The following is a 20,008-nucleotide window of genomic DNA, read 5'->3' on the forward strand; positions in this document are numbered from 1 at the left end:
TTCAGATTTGACGAACTTTTTTTAGATTCAATGAAAATTTTCCAAATCTGGTGATTTTTCTTCATATTTGATGAACTTTTTTTATATTTAATGAACTTTTTCTGAATTGATGAAGTTTGTTTCAAAGTCGATGAACCTTTTTCAAATTCGATGAACTTTTTTTAGATTGGATGACATTTTCACAGAACCGATGAACTTTTTTCAAATCCGATGAACATTTTTGAAAAAGATGGATGAACTATTTCCAAATTTGATGATTTTTTTCAAATCAATGAACTTTTTTAAAACATCAATGAACTTTTTTAAAAAAATCGTAAGCTTTTTACGAAATTTGAAGAACTCTTTTTGTTAAAAAAGTCAACTTTTCCAAATTGTTTTCAAATAATTCACAAATATAATAAATAGAGCGCGTACGTTGGTTCTTAATAGTTTCGCGGCCATTCTAATCGTGTGGCACTTACCGTCTGCTGTGGTTAAGAAAACTGTTTTGGTGTTCTGCTTGCAAGGCGCGAGTTCGAGTCCTTTTAGCCGCACTTTTTTGTTGATTTTTTCGCGAGGCATTTTTCCTTCTACTGCGTGTGGTGGGCCGGCCCATGAGGTGCGGCGCGTGGGCGCCAGCGGATGAGACTTGCCTGCTCCCTTTCCATGCTCCCATCCGTGCTCCCGCGTACATGGCTTGATTTGATTGGAAGAAAATAAAACCCGGCCCCACTTCCTAAAAATCAGGGGGAGATGATTAGATTAGAAAAAAAAGGAAAAAGGATAGCCATAGGATGAAGTGGGAGCATGGGAAGGGAGTAAGTAAGCCGGATCCGGCGCCTCCCTTTCCATGCTCCCATCCGTGCTCCCGCGTACATGGCTTGATTTGATTGGAAGAAAATAAAACCCGGCCCCACTTCCTAAAAATTAGGGGGAGATGATTAGATTAGAAAAAAAAAGAAAAAAGGATAGCCATAGGATGAAGTGGGAGCATGGGAAGGGAGCAAGTAAGCCGGATCCGGCGCCAGCTACTTGTTCGGGCGCTTAAGGCGCCGAACAGGAAGGAGCTCTCTAGTTAACCTCACTACCTAGTTTCTCGAAGTGGGCTGAGCCTCTTGTCTTGAGCTCAGGAGCAGACTTGAAAGGCCTAAAGTAATTCCCTAATTACCACTAAAAAAAAAGTAATTCTCTAATTTAGCCCAGCAAAAAGGCTCCCCCACCTTTTTCAAAAAAAAAGGCTCCCCCACCGTTCCCGCGAGACAGCCTCGTACGTCGTGTGGCAGGCGTCTGATGTGGGAGTGGGACGCCACCTCCCTCGCCGGCGCCCTCAAATCCGCCGCCACTGGCCGTTCCACTCCCCATGTCAAACCCCTCCACGCTGTCCTCCTCAAGCTCGGCCTGTCGGCGTCCGCCATACTAGCTACCTCACTCGCGCACCTGGCACTCAGGTGCGGGCTCCCTGGTTACGCCCGCGCTCTGTTCGACGAAATGCCCAGACGGGACGTGGTCTCCTGGACGTCCCTCATTACCGGCCACGCTCACCAGGGTTTGCACGCAGATTCTCTCGCACTTCTGAGGCGCATGGTGGAATCTGGTGTTGCTCCCAACGGGTACACCCTGTCCGGTGGTTTGCTCGCGTGTGCCGGGGTTGGCCAGGCCGCCCTTGCTGCCGGGAAGGAAATCCATGCCAGGGTTGTGAAGATGAGTATGTATGGCCCGGTCGATTCAGTTGTGGATAACGGGGTTCTTGACATGTATGCGAGGTGCCGGAATGTTGAATATGCGAGGAGAGCGTTTGGGGTGATGGTGGCGAGGGACATTGTTGCGTGGAACTCGATGATGGCTGGGTATCTCGGGAGTGGTCAAGCTGAGGAGACTCTGGGCTTGTTTGCGTCAATGGTTTCTTGTGAGGTTGGTGCAGATGGCTTCTCGTATGCCATAATTGTGGATGCGTGTGGGGAGCTGGCGTTGTTAAAACAGGGGATGCAAGTGCATGCACGGGTTCTTGGTGCAGGATTTGATTCTGATGTTGTTGTAAGGAATTCCTTGCTGGATATGTATGCAAAGTGTGGATGTGTTGATTCAGCAGAGCTTGTCTTCAATGGGACACCTTCATTAGATGCTGTTTTGTGGACTACGATGATCTCAGCCTATGGCAAGTTTGGTCGTGCACAAGACGCGGTATGCTTGTTTGATAGGATGGCACGTTTGGGCATCAAAAGAGATGGAGTAGCATACCTTGCGGTGTTGTCAGCTTGTAGCCATGGTGGACTTGTTCGAGAAGGTTGGCACTACTTCAAGTTTCTGTTTGATGGCCAAAGCTCGGTTAAGCTGCAGCCTGAGCACTACGGTTGTATGGCAGATCTAATTTGCAGGAGAGGTCACCTAGAAGATGCTCTTGAATTCATTGAGAATATGCCATTTGAGTCGAGCATTGCTGCTTGGAGTGCGCTACTTAATTCCTGTCGAATCTATGGGGATGCTAAGTTAGGTCAGCTTGCAGCGTCCCGTTTACTCGAGCTTGATCCAGAGAACCACAGTAACTGGGTTGCTTTATCAAGTATACATGCATCGGAGGGCGATTGGCATGAGACATGGATGATCAGGGAGAACATGAACAGAGAGTGGGTGAAGAAAGAGCCTGGATGTAGTTGGGTCGAGTTGCATGATGGAATTCATGTATTTCTAATGGCTGATCAGTCTCACCCTGAATTGGTTAATGTACTGCAGACTCTTGATTCTTTAAGGAAGATATATGGGTGATGCCTTCAAAACCATAGACGATTTTTGGTGATGCTCTTTGATCAGAGCTATTTTAAATCTTGTTGAACAGTGGACATTGTCCTAGTTGGTTGTTTCCCTTAGAACTAGTGCTACTAGTGACGTCAAATAGGCTGTGAGATGAAAATATGTCCTTGGAAATTTGAAATTGCAGCAAGAGGATAAGTAAGGTGATACGCTCTGGCGACTTGCTTATGTGTGTTTTGTAGATTATACTATATGCGACGGTTTTCAAGATGGTGCTTTCATTCGACCATGAAGAAGTTTTCTTATATATTGAATTGTCGACACAGATGGATATATTGTTCGTTTAAAATAGTAGGATTTCATCAATGCAAATAAGTAAGTGCTTCTTTGATTCAAAAGGTATTTTGGTGGATTCTACTTCGGATTATCCCCCTATAGCTCTTGTTTCATCTATAGACTTAAAGCACATAGATTATTATTTTTCGTATGGAGCACTTTTCATGCAATTTCAAAGAAAATTTTCTATTGAGCCCAACCTCATGGAAAAAGATTGTGTTTCTATGATGACTATGACAATGACCTAATCATTCAAGAAAGTTCATATTTTTCTTGTGGTTCAACCAAACAACTTCTATTACACATTCATGTGTTTTAATTCCTATAGGGTTCGACATGCCATGACATTCAATTCCTATGTTTTTCCTATTCTTGTGTGTTTTTAAATCCTGCAAAACAAAGAAGCCCTAAATTTGATTAAACCGAAAGTTAATCCTTTGTTACTGCAGTAGAAAAACTTGCATTGATGGCCTTATAGGATGTGAGATAATAATCCTTTATTTCATTGGTCTTATCTTTTTGTACTTATTTGTAAGTATCTGCTTAGTATGTTGTTCGACTGTATGGCTATGGCTGTATGACTGCAAGGGACTGATCTCTGTTTTTCCAGCTGCCTTTTGTTTTAAGGAAAATCTAGTCAAGAAGGAGGTGCTTGAACAAGATTGAAGTGAAGGTCCAGTTTCCAAGATGGGCCAGGTATTCTGCCAACTCTTAAGTGTAAGCCCTTCTGCTAAAAAATGTGTTCATGTTTCAATGCAAACACAGTTCTGTTTGTCTTTGTCATATGTTTTGATTGCTAGACATCAGGACACCAACGACACATATGAGATACATAGTGCTGATACATTGAAATTTCTTCCGTCAGGATAGTTGTTCTTCACTCCATGAGGGTCAGACTGTGCATCTGAGCCATCCTCATCTTTGAGTATATCGTGTTGACCTAAGGACCAAATTTCTACTAGAACCATAGCAGCCATGCTTGCAATGAGATATTTGAGGGCGGATGTTTGCTGAGACCAACCAATGTGATGCAAAGCATATAGTTCCTGTCGCCAGATGTTTGCAGTAAAATGATTTAGCATTTCCATACTTCAGAATGATTTCTACTTTGATGTATCTTACAACTCATCATAGTATCTTGGTGTATACTTTATGGTATACATTTTGAATACTCTATTATAATCGTAATATGGATCAGAGGGGTAATATAAATATTTGATGCCAGGAGGAACCTGGTGTTGTTTCTCTTTATATTGCAATGCAATGTAGTAACTATTATAGATAAATTTGTACTTGTCAATACAGCAGTAGACCGCCTACTATGGATTCATTTGAACAAATTGAACATTTGTCATGAAAATTTATACCCTTTCACTTACATCAGCATAAGCTTACGCTCTAGCTCCGGAAGAACGTTGCATGCATCAACGCTTCAGAAGTGGAAACATAAAATAAAATCAAACAACAGTATTATCAGTTTTCAGAAATTCTGAAGCACGGCATCTTCTCTTCATCTCCTGATTAGCAGATAGGCAGAGGCTCGCCGTTCCACTCCTTCAGGCACTCTAGCAGAGCGTCGATGTGCTTTCCCTGGTTCATGGCAATGAACACTTTGTCCACCTCCTCCCCGGGTGACCGTGTCTTCTCTCCGGTCAAGTACACCGTCCCTAACTCCTTGCGCACGAACCGGTACAGAGGGTATGACCGGCAGTCAGCGATACGGTTCGGTTCTGCGGCGGTGCCATTCTCCACTGCACCTCTAGCAGCCTCGACCTCCTGAGGCAGTGCCGCGCAGAGCTCCTGCTCGAATGTAGCAACCTTGGCAAACACCGAGGTTTCCGCGTTGCGCTCAGCCTCGCCATTGGCCAAGGCGTGCTCCACCAGCACCGCACGCATCTTCTTCATGAGAGGGTAGTTGGCGCTGCAAGGGTCGTCTGCGTATGCAAACACCGCTTCCCGGTCGATTGTCTGAAGCAAGTCCTTCTCACAAAAACGAGCGTTGTGGAGGCCACCCATGTCATTTGTGATCAGGGTCTTCCTAGCCACTCTCGTGACACAATTCTTGACGGCATTCTTGACATTCTCTTCAAGGTGGCGCAGGTCGATGGCTTGGCACAACGCAACCAGAAACGTAGAGGACATGAGCTTCAGAATGTCGATGGCCTCGGCGGTCTTCCGAGACGAGATTAATCCGAGGGAGTTAACATCTTGGTTGTGCTGCTCCGCGCTCTGGACATGGTTGGTCACAGGGTTGCCCAAGAATTGAAGCTCCGAGCAGTATGACGCCATGGCGATCTCGGCACCCTTGAAGCCATAGTCCAAGCTTGGGTTGCGGCCACCAGAGAGGTTGGAGGGCAAGCCATTGTTGTAGTAGTCGTTCACCAGCTCCGAGAATTGGGCAAACATGAGCTTGCCGATCGCAGCAATGGCAAGCCTCGTGTTGTCCATTGACACACCGATGGGTGTGCCCTGGAAGTTGCCGCCGTGGATTGCCTTTCCACGAGATACGTCAATGAGTGGGTTGTCATTGACGGAGTTGATCTCGCGCTCGATCGACTTTGTCGCTGCACGAATGACCTCAATTTGTGGGCCGAGCCATTGCGGTGACGTGCGGAGAGCATATCTATCTTGCTTTGGCTTCATCAAAGGGTCGAGTTCACCAAGTTTCTTGGCAAGCATCATGTAGGAGCTGCCCTCTAGGATGTGCTCCATGATAGCCGCGGCCTCGATCTGTCCAGGGTGGTGCTTTAACTTGTGAGTCAGGTGGTCGGTGTACTCTGGCTTGCCATTCATCACTTCGCAGAACACAGCCGACAAAACTTCAGCAAGGACACCAAGGATGTTCGCTTCAAAGAGAACAATCGACGCTAGCCCAGAGCCCACGGCGGTGCCATTAACCATAGCAAGGCCTTCCTTGGGCTGCAGCTCGAAGAAACCGTGCTGGATGCCGGCAATCTTAAATGCCTCGGCGGCATTAACTTTGGTGCCATCGGGAGCCACAGCCACGGCATTGGGGCGGCCGGTGACAAGTCCAGCGATGTAGGAGAGTGGGACGAGATCGCCGGAAGCGGTGATGGTGCCCCGGAGCGGCAGGCACGGCGTCACGTTGGCGTTGAGCAGCGTGGCGATCGTCTCGAGGATCTCGAAGCGGATGCCGGAGTAGCCCTGGAGCAGGGTGTTGACGCGGACGAGCATCGCCGCGCGCGTGGTGGCCGCGGGCAGCACGTGGCCGTCGCTGCCGGTGCCGAACGCCCCGGCGTTAAGGAAGCGGATGAGCTCCCTCTGCAGGGCGCCGCCCTCCTTGGTCCTCCGATGGGAGGTGGCGCCGAAGCCGGTGGTGACGCCGTAGCTGTCGGTGCCGTTGGCCATGCTGGCCATGACCCAGTCGCTGCTCTCCTTGACGCGGCCGCGCGCGGACTCGTCGAGCTCCACCCTGGCCCCGCCGGCCGCGGCCACGGCCGCGACCTGGGCGATGGTCAAGCTCGCGCCCTCCATGACCACCACCGGCCTGCGGTACTCCTCCACCATCCGCTTCACCGCGTCCACATGGCTCCCCGACAGCTCCGCAGCCGCTTTCCCCCAGTTGAGCGGGTCAGCAGCGCTCCGCGGCTTGGCCACGCACAGACCGTCGTTGCCGTTGGCCGCCATTGGTTTGGTCGAGGCTGTGTCTTGGAGTCTCGATGGAGCAGCTCGGGTGGAGACTGGTGGTGTTTACTGTATCAGCTGGAGCAGCTCGATGTATGTGTGGAGCAGCCTTGAGAGAGAAGAGCTCGTTGGAGTAGGAGAGGAGGGGGATGCTCTTCTTGGATGGAAATGGAGGAGAGGGCGGGATTAAATAGGTAGCGCCGGCAGGGTGGGTGGCGATGGAGATTTGGTGTGGGCTGTGACCGGGATGGTTGTGTTGACCGCCGGACTTGGCCGGGTGAGCACGAAGGTGGGTTGGTGGCCTCGTGCGTGCGGACTAGGAAGAAGACGACGAAGAAAGGCAGCTGCTGCGACACTGGGATACTAGTATACTATGCTGTGCCATGCGAGGGGAACGCACGAGTCTGACGCTGCACGCGGTTGCTAGCCGATGGCGATGGTCTCCGGCTGATCAAGTCTGTTATGGAGACGAGCTGCAGCGGCCAGCCTACAAACCAGCTAGTCAGCAGCAAACTTGTCCATTATCGTCCCAGTGATTTCCAGATTTAAGTTTACACCACATTATATACCTATCTAAATAATAAATAATTTCTGCATATTTTCGTTGCGGACTTTTCCTAACGCCTCATTTGGTACAAGGGGCTTGAGGGGTTTCCAGAGGATCAACCCCGCGGGGCCCAAAAACCTCTGAAAGCACCGACGGCCCGTTTGTTTCACATGGTTTGCATAGCCCAATCCCTTCCATCCCCCTTTGATCCCCTTCTATCCACGCGTCTCCCAAGCCCCGAGGGCACACGCAGGGAACACGCCCCGCCCGCCTCTCCATCTCGGCCTCCGGCTCCCGCTCCGCCGCCCCGTCGCCACCACCGCCCACGCCGCGAGCTCCCTCTCCTCCGCCCGCGGCGACCCGCGTGAGGCGGCGGTGGCGGAGCTTCTGCGGGACCACGGCGCATCGCCGGAGGACGCGGCCGCCATCGCCGCGCGCGCGTCGGGGTACGCAGCCATGCTGGCTGACGGCGTCAGGGGCTGGAAGAGCTCGGGCTCTGGGCGTCCTGGAGAGCCAGGGCGGGCGCGCTCGGGTTCGGCAGGAAGGTGTACTTCATGGGGCGGAGCCGGCGCGACGGCCCCGTCGTCCTGCTCGTCGAGAGCCTCGGCGTGCACCTCTCCTCCGCCAAGCTCATCGCGCCCTACTTGCCGCCGAGGGGCTCCCCGTGCTCATCCTCAGGGTGAGTGGCCATGGCATATGTTCCTGTAGTCAAAGTTCCATCTTGGACATCACATCTGTATTAGAACAGAGTTCACAGTTTGCGTTGCATTTTCCGCCTGCGGCTAGCAGAAAGTGAAATTCAGAAGTAAAAGGAATGCTCAAACGCGACGCCACTACACCACCCATTGCTTCATCTGTTTTTTAAAATGCCAAACTATTTTAACCATTTACTGTTAATCAGATTAGAAAATGTGCAGCAAATTGTCGTTGACACTAGTAAATGGTGGCATCGCATCTCTGTCTGATATTGTGACTGTATGGATTATGAGTTTATGACTGAGTCAGATGAGTTATTGTTGACAAATGTGCTACTCCCTCCAATCCATATTACTTGTCGCTGTTTAAGTACAACTTTACAGGAGGGAGTACTGTTTTTTACTATCTTATATATGTTCAGTAGGTTGCAGCATTCTTTACTTAAGGTTTTTATTCGTGCATAGGTTAAGTTCTTGAAGGAAATGCTGTTTTCAAGCAGTGGCTATTAAACTCTAATCGGACGGAATGCTAAGCGCATGATGGCGCACTTGCCAATACCTGCAGATGAGGCACTCCAGAGTACGCTGTCATTTTTCAGAAAAGTAAGTTTTACAGTCCAGTTACCGTGTCCCATTGCTAAAAGAATTTTACTGTTTCCCTATCTCATCGAATCATTTCCAATGCTTCTTCTCTGCTCAGAGGACAAACATCTTCAGGCATTAATTGATTTCCTCGAACACATTGGAGTTCCCAAGCCAAGGATTCCATCAACTCTGCTGGCATTTCCTCCTATTATCCTTTCTGATGTCAAAAAGGATATCAAGCCAAGGATTCATGCATGGGAGAAGGTATGCTAAAAGTACATGATTCAAAACTGAACCCTTATGTTTGTGAACGATTCTGGAACTTGCAATATTATTTTTTTCTCTAGACAACAAGTGTAGTAGTGTAATATTATCCTTTTTCCCTAGGCTGGCATAGAACAAGAGTATATTGGTCGGATGTTGTTGAAGTATCCATGGATTCTTTCAGCAATTGTGATAGAAAACTACAAGCAGACCCTTTTGTTCTTCAACAGAAAAAAAGTAACTGGAGGAAAAAAAATCCTACTATGCCAACATGGCTTAAGATATCTGTTTTATGCTGTATTTGTTTGTAGTCTATCATAATTGGATATGATAGTGTTCGTAAATCCGGTTTTTGATTTCAGATTTCCAGACATTTCTTGGTATCGCTGTCAAAAGTTGGCCTCACATTCTGGGTTGTTCAACAACAAGAATGAACTCAATTCTGGTGCTGTTTGATGATCTGTGCTTTCCATATAAACTCCATTTGTAGTGGAAAAGCCTCTTTGCTTAGCTTTAGCTCTTTCTTTTTCTTCTTTTGGGAAACAACAATCAATTGTCAGTATCGTACATGTTCCATTAGGTTGACATCGATAACAGGTTTCATCATCATTATGTTTTGAGTTTTACAATTTTGCATTGTTGCCCAATTATTTCTAGGATTATGACTCGGGAGGCATGAATGTGTGGCCAAACCTCTAGTCCTAAATTGTTGATATAGGTTCATAGCATACTTTCCTGTCAGTATGTAGTTGTTCCACGCAGCAAGTCTTTTAGTTACATTGTGATCCATATCTGGGGATGATCTTCCAGTAACTCGCTATCTTGGTACTAAATCTGTTACCCCTGTGTCGCCCCTTGGACAAAGTTTGTCATTGAGATCAGTTATCTTGAACGTTCCTTCTTTTCGTCTCAGTGACCATGGCCATAGTGTGACATGAAGTTTTATCTTTGCTCCTCAGGACACTAGTGCTTTGTTGGTATCCTCTTGCACTGTTCATTGTTTTATTAGCCTGCCAATTCTACATAAATATCCTTTGTCCTGACAAAAGGTTGTTCCTGAAAAAAGCTTTACAATTCCTGCCATAGTATCCCTTTTGTTCAGCTATTTGCTGTAATGGTTTTTTCTAAAGGCACTCTAATGTTTATCTCTTTTTGTTTCATCAGGTTCTCATGCACCAAAAGAAGCAACAATAGACAAGCTGGATGAATAAATTTCTTTCAGGTTCTCAATGCTAGATGACCATGATACCAAAAGATGGATACATTTTTCTGCATTATCTTCGTTGCAAAATGATGTTGTGGCTGTGATGAATTGTTTGCTGCGAAAGATTATGTTGATATGATAAATTATGAATGCTGGGATTTGGGGTTCAAAGTCATGCTGCTATGATAAATTATGTTGTTGTTGTGATGAGATATTGATTTCAAGTCATGCAAAATTATGTTGCTGTTGGGAAAGCTGTTGCTAAATTATGAGATATTGATTTCAAGTCATTTTTATCAGGTGACCTTTACAATTCTGTAGCAAGGATATAAGGGGAGTTAGTTACGATGTAAAGATTGGATTTTTAAATGTTCTACACCATGTTATGTCAACATGACAAACCCTTTCAAACAAATAGAAATTTTAAATGAAGAGGATTGTGAAAGGAAGGGTTTTGAGGATTCAAGGGGTTTTGAGGGGATTGGGTGGAAGAGGGGATTCACCAAATCCCCTGAAATCCCCCTTCCCAAAACCTCTACAATCCCTTCCTATCAAACAAGGCCTAACGCTGTCTATTTTGGAATACTCGTAGTAGTAGTAGTAGTACTTTAGAGACAGGTGTTAATGAAACGTACTGCGAAGGAAACTCATTCATTCTTGACGAAAGGAAATGAGGACGTTCACCTACATATAACTTGATTATTAGTAATGCAAGTCTTTGGCCAAAAAGATACAAAGAGAGACGAGAGAGCAAGAGAGTGGGGGAAATTTTACTACCGCTACTACCCGGTTGGAGCATATCACCAAGGAGGCTTATATCCAATCATGGATGATGGTGTAGTATTCGGATATGACCTCCTTCATCCTATGATTGTTTTATGTTTACCTTTTCTATCAAACAATGTTGTCGTTTTTTACTTTTCTTGAACGCGATGGCCGCGCGCATCATGCTACCCAGATGCCAATACGGCGGTATCAGTCTGATGTAATGATCGAATGAAATTCTGTTTATCGAAAAATTTACAATACACATAGTTGCTCAAAAACAAAAACGAAATTACAGTACATATGTGTACTTATATGGGCCGAGGCCCGTACATGGGCGAGCCAAGACGGTCGCCCCTTTCACCCGGCCTGTCCTTCACTAGAGTGAACGAAGCATACATATAAAGATAGATAACATAAGTCATAAGTAAGAAAAAATATTGTCCTTCAGTTCTCAAGCAAAATTCTTATATCTAGGCCAGATACGTCGCATGCATCATGCAGTACACGTACGTTGCTCCGGCAATCGAACTCCTTAATGAAACCATGCTCGAGCAAGCTGCGGTGGTGGCGCCCGCCAAATCATCTGCAAATTCATCTGTCAGCCACTGCGTGAGGTATATATGTAGAGTATCTATCTATCAACCATGCGCAGGCGCAGGCGGAATGTGCGTACCCGCCCCATAGGCCTTTCATGAAGTCGAAAGACCAGCTGCCGCCGCCGCCGCCCCTCCTTTGCTGCGGCCGGTAGCCGTCCATCAAGTCCATCCGGACATGCGCCGTCGCGGTCACGGCCAGCAGCAGGACAACCGCCGCGACCATGGCGATGTGCAAGCTCGTCCTCATGGTCGTCGCCGGCGTACGTGCGTGCCGTTCTCCTCCCCTGCCTCTGGCCCTCTCCGTCCTTATCCTGTACTGGCTATATAATGTATGAGCCTCCGGATGCCACGCATGGAGGCGCGGTGGGGCGCTACGTGCGCGCGAACGCTTGCCTATATTTGCTTTTACCAACGCGGCTCGCGATGCATTCAAATGCATGACTCTGCCCAAATCAGGACGCCCTCGGGCAATAGAGACACATTCAAACTTATGACCAAAGATGACCCCGTGAGTGTCCATTTTGTGCTGAACTTGATAGTGCACGACTTGTTTTTTGAATGTACTGTACTAGTGCATATCGGTCCTATTAAACCCCCTGTCGCAAACCTTTCTGTTAAACTGTGTGCGGCGAAGATATCATGCACGATATAAAACTTGAACCGTGTGCAAATAAAATAATCACGTGCGATCCCTGACCCATCGCGCACGATTGGGTTAGTTAAACTGTGTGTGATACCTTACACATGGTTTTCATGGGCAAAGCATGCGCTGATGAGGCACGTCACGCATTTCAGCTCAGACCATTGATTCCTCTCTTCTAGGAAGATGTTGGCCCCCCCATGCATAGGTTTATTACAAGCATCAATTCCCCATAAATTGATGACCTTAAAGTTTATCGAACCAGTAAAAGTACTTGAATTGCACCTAATGATAAGTATTTGCACACAAGTATGGTACAATATAGTACCAGCCTTTTCCACTTTTTGTTACTATGATAGGTTACTTGCAATATTGAGCTCATCTAACATACATGACTCCCTCTTGGAGATCATTCATCTAAACATAGTCAGTGCACAACTAGTAGATCGGAGAGCATATATGTCTATGAATTATGAAACAAGAACTCATATTAATCTACGAATAAAACATGTATAGATCTAATCATCAGCGAAAATTCATCATACCCTAACAAACACACCACAAATTACATCAGATGAATCACAATTACATAGAGAAGCTCATATGATCATTTTATTGATGAACAAGGGAGATTGCCGTCTAACTACTAGTATGAATTCATAGTCCAAGGAGGACTACTCACACATAGGCATGATGGCAACAAGAATGATAAAGATGACCCCGGAGATGGATTCCTCCTCCGGCATAGTACCGGAACAGGCGTCCATATTGGATCTTCCTAGAAACAGAGAGGTCATAGTGGTGAAAAAAATCCTCGATAAATAAAATTGGGGTTTTTAAATATATAAAGGCAACGGAAGAAAGAAACGGTGAAAAGGCGGTGCAAGGCCACCATTCAACCCCAACACGCGTCATGGTCGCGTCCTAGGGGTGTGTGCTTCCTAGGGGGCGCTTTGGTGGCCAAGGCTCTGTTGGGGAACGTAGCAGAAATTCAAAAAATTTCCTACGTATCACCAAGATCTATCTATGGAGAGACCGGCAACGAGTAGAAAGGAGAGTGCATCTACATACCCTTGTAGATCGCTAAGCGGAAGCGTTCAAGTGAACGGGGTTGATGGAGTCGTACTCGTCGTGATTCAGATCACCGATGATCCTAGTGCCGAACGGACGGCACCTCCGCGTTCAACACACGTACAGCTCGACAATGTCTCCCACGCCTTGATCCAGCAAGGAGAGAGGGAGAGGTTGAGGAAGACTCCATCCAGCAGCAGCACAACGGCGTGATGGTGATGGAGGAGCGTGGCAATCCTGCAGGGCTTCGCCAAGCACCTACGGGAAAGGAGGAGGTGTCACGGGAGGGAGGGAGGCGCCAAGGGCTCAGGTATGGATGCCCTCCCTCCCCTCCACTATATATAGGGGCAGGGGAGAGGGGGGAGGCGCAGCCTTGCCCCCTCCTCCAAGGAAGGGGTGCGGCTAAGAGGGGGGGAGGAGTCCATCCTCCCCAAGGCACCTCGGAGGTGCCTTCCCCCTTTAGGACTCTCCCCTTTTCCTATATCTTGGCTCATGGGCCTCTAGGGGCTGGTGCCCTTGGCCCATGTAGGCCAAGGCGCACCCCCTACAGCCCATGTGGCCCCCCGGGGCAGGTGGCCCCACCCGGTGGGCCCCCGGGACCCTTCCGGTGGTCCCGGTACAATACCGATGACCCCGAAACTTGTCCCGATGGCCGAAACAGGATTTCCTATATATAAATCTTTACCTCCGGACCATTCCGGAACTCCTCGTGACGTCCGGGATCTCATCCGGGACTCCGAACAACATTCGGTAACCACATACAAACTTCCTTTATAACCCTAGCGTCATCGAACCTTAAGTGTGTAGACCCTACGGGTTCGGGAGACATGTAGTCATGACCGAGATGTTCTCCGGTCAATAACCAACAGCGGGATCTGGATACCCATGTTGGCTCCCACATGTTCCACGATGATCTCATCGGATGAACCACGATGTCAAGGACTCAATCAATCCCGTATACAATTCCCTTTGTCTAGCGGTATGGTACTTGCCCGAGATTCGATCGTCGGTATACCGATACCTTGTTCAATCTCGTTACCGGCAAGTCTCTTTACTCGTTCTGTAACACATCATCCCATGATCAACCCCTTGGTCACATTGTGCACATTATGATGATGTCCTACCGAGTGGGCCCAGAGATACCTCTCCGTTTACACGGAGTGACAAAATCCCAATCTCGATTCGTGCCAACCCAACAGACACTTTCAGAGATACCCGTAGTGTACCTTTATAGCCACCCAGTTACGTTGTGACGTTTGGCACACCCAAAGCACTCCTACGGTATCCGGGAGTTGCACAATCTCATGGTCTAAGGAAATGATACTTGACATTAGAAAAGCTTTAGCATACGAACTACATGATCTTGTGCTAGGCTTAGGATTGGGTCTTGTCCATCACATCATTCTCCTAATGATGTGATCCCGTTATCAACGACATCCAATGTCCATGGTCAGGAAACCGTAACCATCTATTGATTGACGAGCTAGTCAACTAGAGGCTTACTAGGGACATGGTGTTGTCTATGTACCCACACATGTATCTGAGTTTCCTATCAATACAATTCTAGCATGGATAATAAACGATTATCATGAACAAGGAAATATAATAATAATCAATTTATTATTGCCTCTAGGGCATATTTCCAATAGTCTCCCACTTGCACTAGAGTCAATAATCTAGTTCACATCGATATGTGATTAACACTCAAGGTCACATCCCCATGTGACTAACACCCAAAGAGTTTACTAGAGTCAATAATCTAGTTCACATTTACCATGTGATTAACACTCGATGAGTTCTGGGTTTGATCATGTTATGCTTGTGAGAGAGGTTATAGTCAACGGGTCTGAACCTTTCAGATCCGTGTGTGCTTTACAAATCTCTATGTCATCTCCTAGATGCAGCTACCACGCTCTATTTGGAGCTATTCCAAATAACTGTTCTACTTGGAGCTATTCTAAATTGTTGCTCCATTATACGTATCCGGTATCTCTACTCAGAGCTATCCGGATAGGTGTTAAGCTTGCATCGACGTAACCCTTTACGACGAACTCTTTTACCACCTCCATAATTGAGAAAATTCCTTAGTCCACTAGTTACTAAGGATAACTTTGACCGCTGTCCTGTGATCCATTCTTGGATCACTCTTGTACCCCTTGACTGACTCATGGTAAAGCACTCTTCAGGTGCGGTACACAGCATAGCATACTATAGAGCCTATGTCTTAAGCATAGGGGACGACCTTCGTTCCTTTCTCTCTATTCTGCCATGGTCGAGCTTTAAGTCTTAACTTCATACCTTACAACTCAGGCAAGAACTCCTTCTTTGACTGATCCATCTTGAACACCTTCAAGATCATGTCAAGGTATGTGCTCATTTGAAAGTACCATTAAGCGTTTTAATCTATCCTTATAGATCTTGATGCTCAATGCTCAAGCAGCTTAATCCAGGCTTTTCCATTGAAAAATACTTTCCAAATAACCCTTTATGCTTTCCAGAAATTCTACGTCATTTCTGATCATTAATATGTCAACAACATATACTCATCAGAAATTCTATAGTGCTCCCACTCACTTCTTTGGAAATACAAGTTTCTCATAAACTTTGTATACACCCAAAATCTTTGATCATCATCAAAGCATACATTCCAACTCCGAGATGCTCACTCCAGTCCTCAGAAGGATTGCTGGAGCTTTGCATACTTATTAGCATATTTCAGGATAGACAAAACCTTCCGGTTGTATCACATACAACCTTTCCTCAAGAATCGTCGAGGAAACAATGTTTTTGACATCCTATCTGCAAGATTTCATAAATAATGCAGTAATTGCTAATATAATTCCAACAGACTCTTAGCATCGCTACGAGTGAGAAAGTCTCATTGTAGTCAACTCCTTGAACTTGTCGAAAAACATCTTAACGACAAGTCGAGCTTTCTCAATGGTGACACTTACCATCATTGTCTGTCTTCCTTTCAAAATCCATATGTACCTAACAGCCTTACGACCATCAAGTAGTTCTTCCAAAGTCTACACTTTGTTTTCATACATGGATCCTATCTCGGATTTTATGGCTTCTAACCATTTGTCGGAATTTGGGCCCACCATCGCTTCTCCATAGCTCGTAGGTTCATTGTTGTCTAGCAACATGACCTTCAAGACAGGATTACTGTACCACTCTGAAGTAGTACGTATCCTTGTCACCCTACGAGGTTCGGTAGTGACTTGATCCGAAACTTCATGATCACTATCATAAGCTTCCACTTCAATTGGTGTAGGTGCCATAGGAACAACTTCCTGTGCCCTGCTACACACTTGTTGAAGTGACGGTTCAATAACCTCATAAAGTCTCCACCATCCTCCCACTCAATTCTTTCGAGAGAAACTTTTCCTCGAGAAAGGACCCGATCCTAGAAACAATCCCTTATTGCTTTCGAATCTGAGACAGGAGGTATACCCAACTGTTTTGGGTGTCCTATGAAGATGCATTTATCCGCTTTGGGTTCGAGCTTATCAGCCTGAAACCTTTCCACATAAGCATCGCAGCCCCAAACTTCTAAGAAATGACAGCTTAGGTTTCTCTAAACCATAATTCATACGGTGTCATCTCAATGGAATTACATGGTGCCCTATTTAAAGTGAATGTGGTTGTCTCTAATGCCTAACCCATAAACTATAGTGGTACTTCGATAAGAGACATCATGGTATGCATCATATCCAATAGGGTGCAGTTATGATGTTCGGACACACCATCACACTATGGTGTTCCAGGCTGTATTAGTTGTGAAACAATTTCCACAATGTCTTAATTCTATGCCAAACTCGTAATTCAGATATTCATCTCTATGATCATATCATAGATCTTTTATCCTCTTATCATGACGATCTTTCAACTTCACACTGAAATTACTTGAACCTTTCAATAATTCAGACTCGTGATTCATCAAGTAAATATACTCAACATCTACTCGAATCATCTGTGAAGTAAGAACATAACGATATTCACTGCATGCCTCAGCACTCATTTGACTGCACACATCAAAATGTGTTACTTCCAACAAGTTGCTATCTTGTTCCATCTTACTAAAAACGAGGCTTTTCAGTCATCTTGCCCATGTGGTATGATTTGCATGTCCCAAGTGATTCAAAATCAAGTGAGTCAAAACGGTCCATTTGCATGGAGTTTCTTCATGCATATACACCAATAGACATGGTTCGCATGTCTCAAACTTTTCAAAAACGAGTGAGCCCAAAGATCCATCAATATGGAGCTTCTTCATGCGTTTTATACCGATATGACTTACGCGGCAGTGCCACAAGTAGGTGGTACTATCATTACTATCTTTTGGCATGAACATGTGTATCACTACGATCGAGATTTAATAAATCATTCATTTTAGGTGTAAGACCATTGAAGGTATTATTCAAATAAACAGAGTAACCATTATTCTCCTTAAATGAATAACTGTATTGCGATAGACGTAATCCAATCATGTCTATGCTCAACGCAAACACCAAATAACAATTATTTAGGTTTAACACCAATCTCTTTGGTAGAGGGAGCGTGCGATGCTTGATCATATTAAGCTTGGAAAAACTTCCAACACATATCGTCAGCTCACCTTTAGCTAGTCTCCGTTTATTCCGTAGCCTTTTGTTTCGAGTTACTAACACTTAGCAACCGAACCGGTATCTAATACCCTGGTGCTACTAGGAGTACTAGTAAAGTACACATTAACATAATGTATATCCAATATACTTCTATCGACCTTGCCAGCCTTCTCATCTACCAAGTATCTAGGGTAATTCTGCTCTAGTGACTATTCCCCTTATCACAGAAGCACTTAGTCTCGGGTTTGGGTTCAACCTTGGGTTTCTTCACTAGAGCAGCAGCTGAATTGCCGTTTCATGAAGTATCCCTTCTTGCCCTTGCCCTTCTTGAAACTAGTGGTTTCACCAACCATCAACAATTGATGCTCCTTCTTGATTTCTACTTTCGCGGTGTCAAACATCGCGAATACCTCAAGGATCACCATATCTATCCCTGATATATTATAGTTCATCACGAAGCTCTAGCAGCTTGGTGGCAATGTCTTTGGAGAAACATCACTATCTCATCTGGAAGATCAACTCCCACTCGATTCAAATGATTGTTGTACTCAGACAATCTGAGCACAAGCTCAACAATTGAGCTTTTCTCCTTAGTTTGCAGGTTAAGAAAGTCATCGGAGGTCTTATACCTCTTGACATGGGCACGAGCCTGAAATCCCAATTTCAGCCCTCGAAACATCTCATATGTTCCGCTACGTTTTGAAAACGTCTTTGGTGCCTCAACTCTAAACCATTTAACTGAACTATCACGTAGTTATCAAAACGTGTATGTCCGATGTTCGCAACATCCACAAACGACGTTTGGGGTTCAGCACACTGAGCGGTGCATTAAGGACATAAGCTTTCTACTGTCCGCATAATCGCTACTATCAACTTTCAACTATATTTTCTCTAGGAACATATCTAAACAGTAGAACTATAGCGTGAGCTACGGCATAATTTGCAAAAACCTTTTGACTATGTTCAGGATAATTAAGTTCATCTTATGAACTCCCACTCAGATAGACATCCCTCTAGTCATCTAAGTGATTACATGATCCGAGTCAAACTAGACCGTGTCCGATCATCACGTGAGACGGACTAGTCATCATCGGTGAACATCTTCATGTTGATCGTATCTTCTATACGACTCATGCTCGACCTTTCGGTCTCCGTGTTCCGAGGCCATGTCTGTACATGCTAGGCTCGTCAAGTTAACCCTAAGTGTTTCGCGTGTGTTCCGAGGCCATGTCTGTACATGCTAGGCTCGTCAACACCCGTTGTATTTGAACGTCTGAATAAAACACCCGATCATCACGTGATGTTTTGAAACAGCGAACTGTCGCAACGGTGCACAGTTAGGGGAGAACACTTCTTGAAATTGTTGTAAGGGATCATCTTATTTACTACCGTCGTTCTAAGCAAATAAGATGTATAAACATGATAAACATCACATGCAATCAAATAGTGACATGATATGGCCATCATCACTTTGCTCCTTTTGATCTCCATCTTCGGGGCTCCATGATCATCATCATCACCGGCATGACACCATGATCTCCATCATCATGATATCCATCATCGTGTCTTCATGAAGTTGCCTCGCCAACTATTACTTCTACTACTATGGCTAACGGTTAGCAATAAAGTAAAGTAATTACATGACGTTTAAGTTGACACGCAGGTCACAAATAAATAAAGACAACTCCTATGGCTCCTGTCGGTTGTCATACTCATCGACATGCAAGTCGTGATTCCTATTACAAGAACATGATCAATCTCATACATCACATATATCATTCATCACATCCTTTTTGGCCATATCACATCACATAGCATACCCTGCAAAAACAAGTTAGACGTCCTCTAATTGTTGTTTGCATGTTTTACGTGGCTGCTATGGGTTTCTAGCAAGAACGTTTCTTACCTACGCATGAACCACAACATGATATGCCAATTGCTATTTACCCTTCATAAGGACCATTTTCATCGAATCCGATCCGACTAAAGTGGGAGAGACAGACACCCGCCAGCCACCTTATGCAACTAGTGCATGTTTGTCGGTGGAACCGGTCTCACGTAAGCGTACGTGTAAGGTTGGTCCGGGCCGCTTCATCCCACGATGCCGCCGAATCAAGATAAGACTAGTAACGGCAAGCATATTGAACAATATCGACGCCCACAACTACTTTGTGTTCTACTCGTGCAAAGAATCTACGCAATAGACCTAGCTCATGATGCCACTGTTGGGGAACGCAGCAGAAATTCAAAAAATTTCCTACGTATCACCAAGATCTATCTATGGAGAGACCAGCAACAAGTAGAAAGGAGAGTGCATCTA

General features: G+C 45.7%; 2 protein-coding genes across 8 annotated transcripts; one reads left to right on the forward strand and one right to left on the reverse strand.

Moving 5' to 3' along the window:
- Window positions 1–1,080: 1,080 nt before the first annotated feature.
- LOC123113092 (pentatricopeptide repeat-containing protein At2g13600) lies at window positions 1,081–10,293 on the forward strand. 7 transcript variants are annotated; one of them, XM_044534250.1, is made up of 6 exons: window positions 1,081–3,102; window positions 3,674–3,759; window positions 8,416–8,553; window positions 8,651–8,799; window positions 8,923–9,848; window positions 9,964–10,293. In XM_044534250.1, exon 1 carries the CDS (start codon window positions 1,270–1,272, stop codon window positions 2,740–2,742), a length of 1,473 nt encoding a protein of 490 aa, XP_044390185.1. In that variant the 5' UTR covers window positions 1,081–1,269; the 3' UTR covers window positions 2,743–3,102; window positions 3,674–3,759; window positions 8,416–8,553; window positions 8,651–8,799; window positions 8,923–9,848; window positions 9,964–10,293. The 7 variants fall into 7 exon arrangements, 6 of the variants coding, with proteins under 6 accessions (XP_044390185.1, XP_044390175.1, XP_044390166.1 ...); XM_044534240.1 differs by lacking the exon at window positions 8,923–9,848 and having other exon boundaries at window positions 8,651–8,810; XM_044534231.1 differs by having other exon boundaries at window positions 8,923–10,293.
- On the reverse strand, window positions 4,394–6,897 carry LOC123113082 (phenylalanine ammonia-lyase-like). The gene has a single exon (XM_044534212.1). It carries the CDS (start codon window positions 6,709–6,711, stop codon window positions 4,585–4,587), a length of 2,127 nt encoding a protein of 708 aa, XP_044390147.1. The 5' UTR covers window positions 6,712–6,897; the 3' UTR covers window positions 4,394–4,584.
- Window positions 10,294–20,008: the final 9,715 nt, after the last annotated feature.

The sequence above is a fragment of the Triticum aestivum genome, chromosome 1B, assembly GCF_018294505.1.
Source record: "Triticum aestivum cultivar Chinese Spring chromosome 1B, IWGSC CS RefSeq v2.1, whole genome shotgun sequence".
Taxonomy (NCBI): domain Eukaryota; kingdom Viridiplantae; phylum Streptophyta; class Magnoliopsida; order Poales; family Poaceae; genus Triticum; species Triticum aestivum.

Excerpts from the sequence above, each read along its gene's own strand:
- LOC123113092 (XM_044534240.1), top strand. The coding sequence starts at position 1,270 with ATGTGGGAGTGGGACGCCACCTCCCTCGCCGGCGCCCTCAAATCCGCC.
- LOC123113082 (XM_044534212.1), bottom strand. The coding sequence starts at position 6,711 with ATGGCGGCCAACGGCAACGACGGTCTGTGCGTGGCCAAGCCGCGGAGC.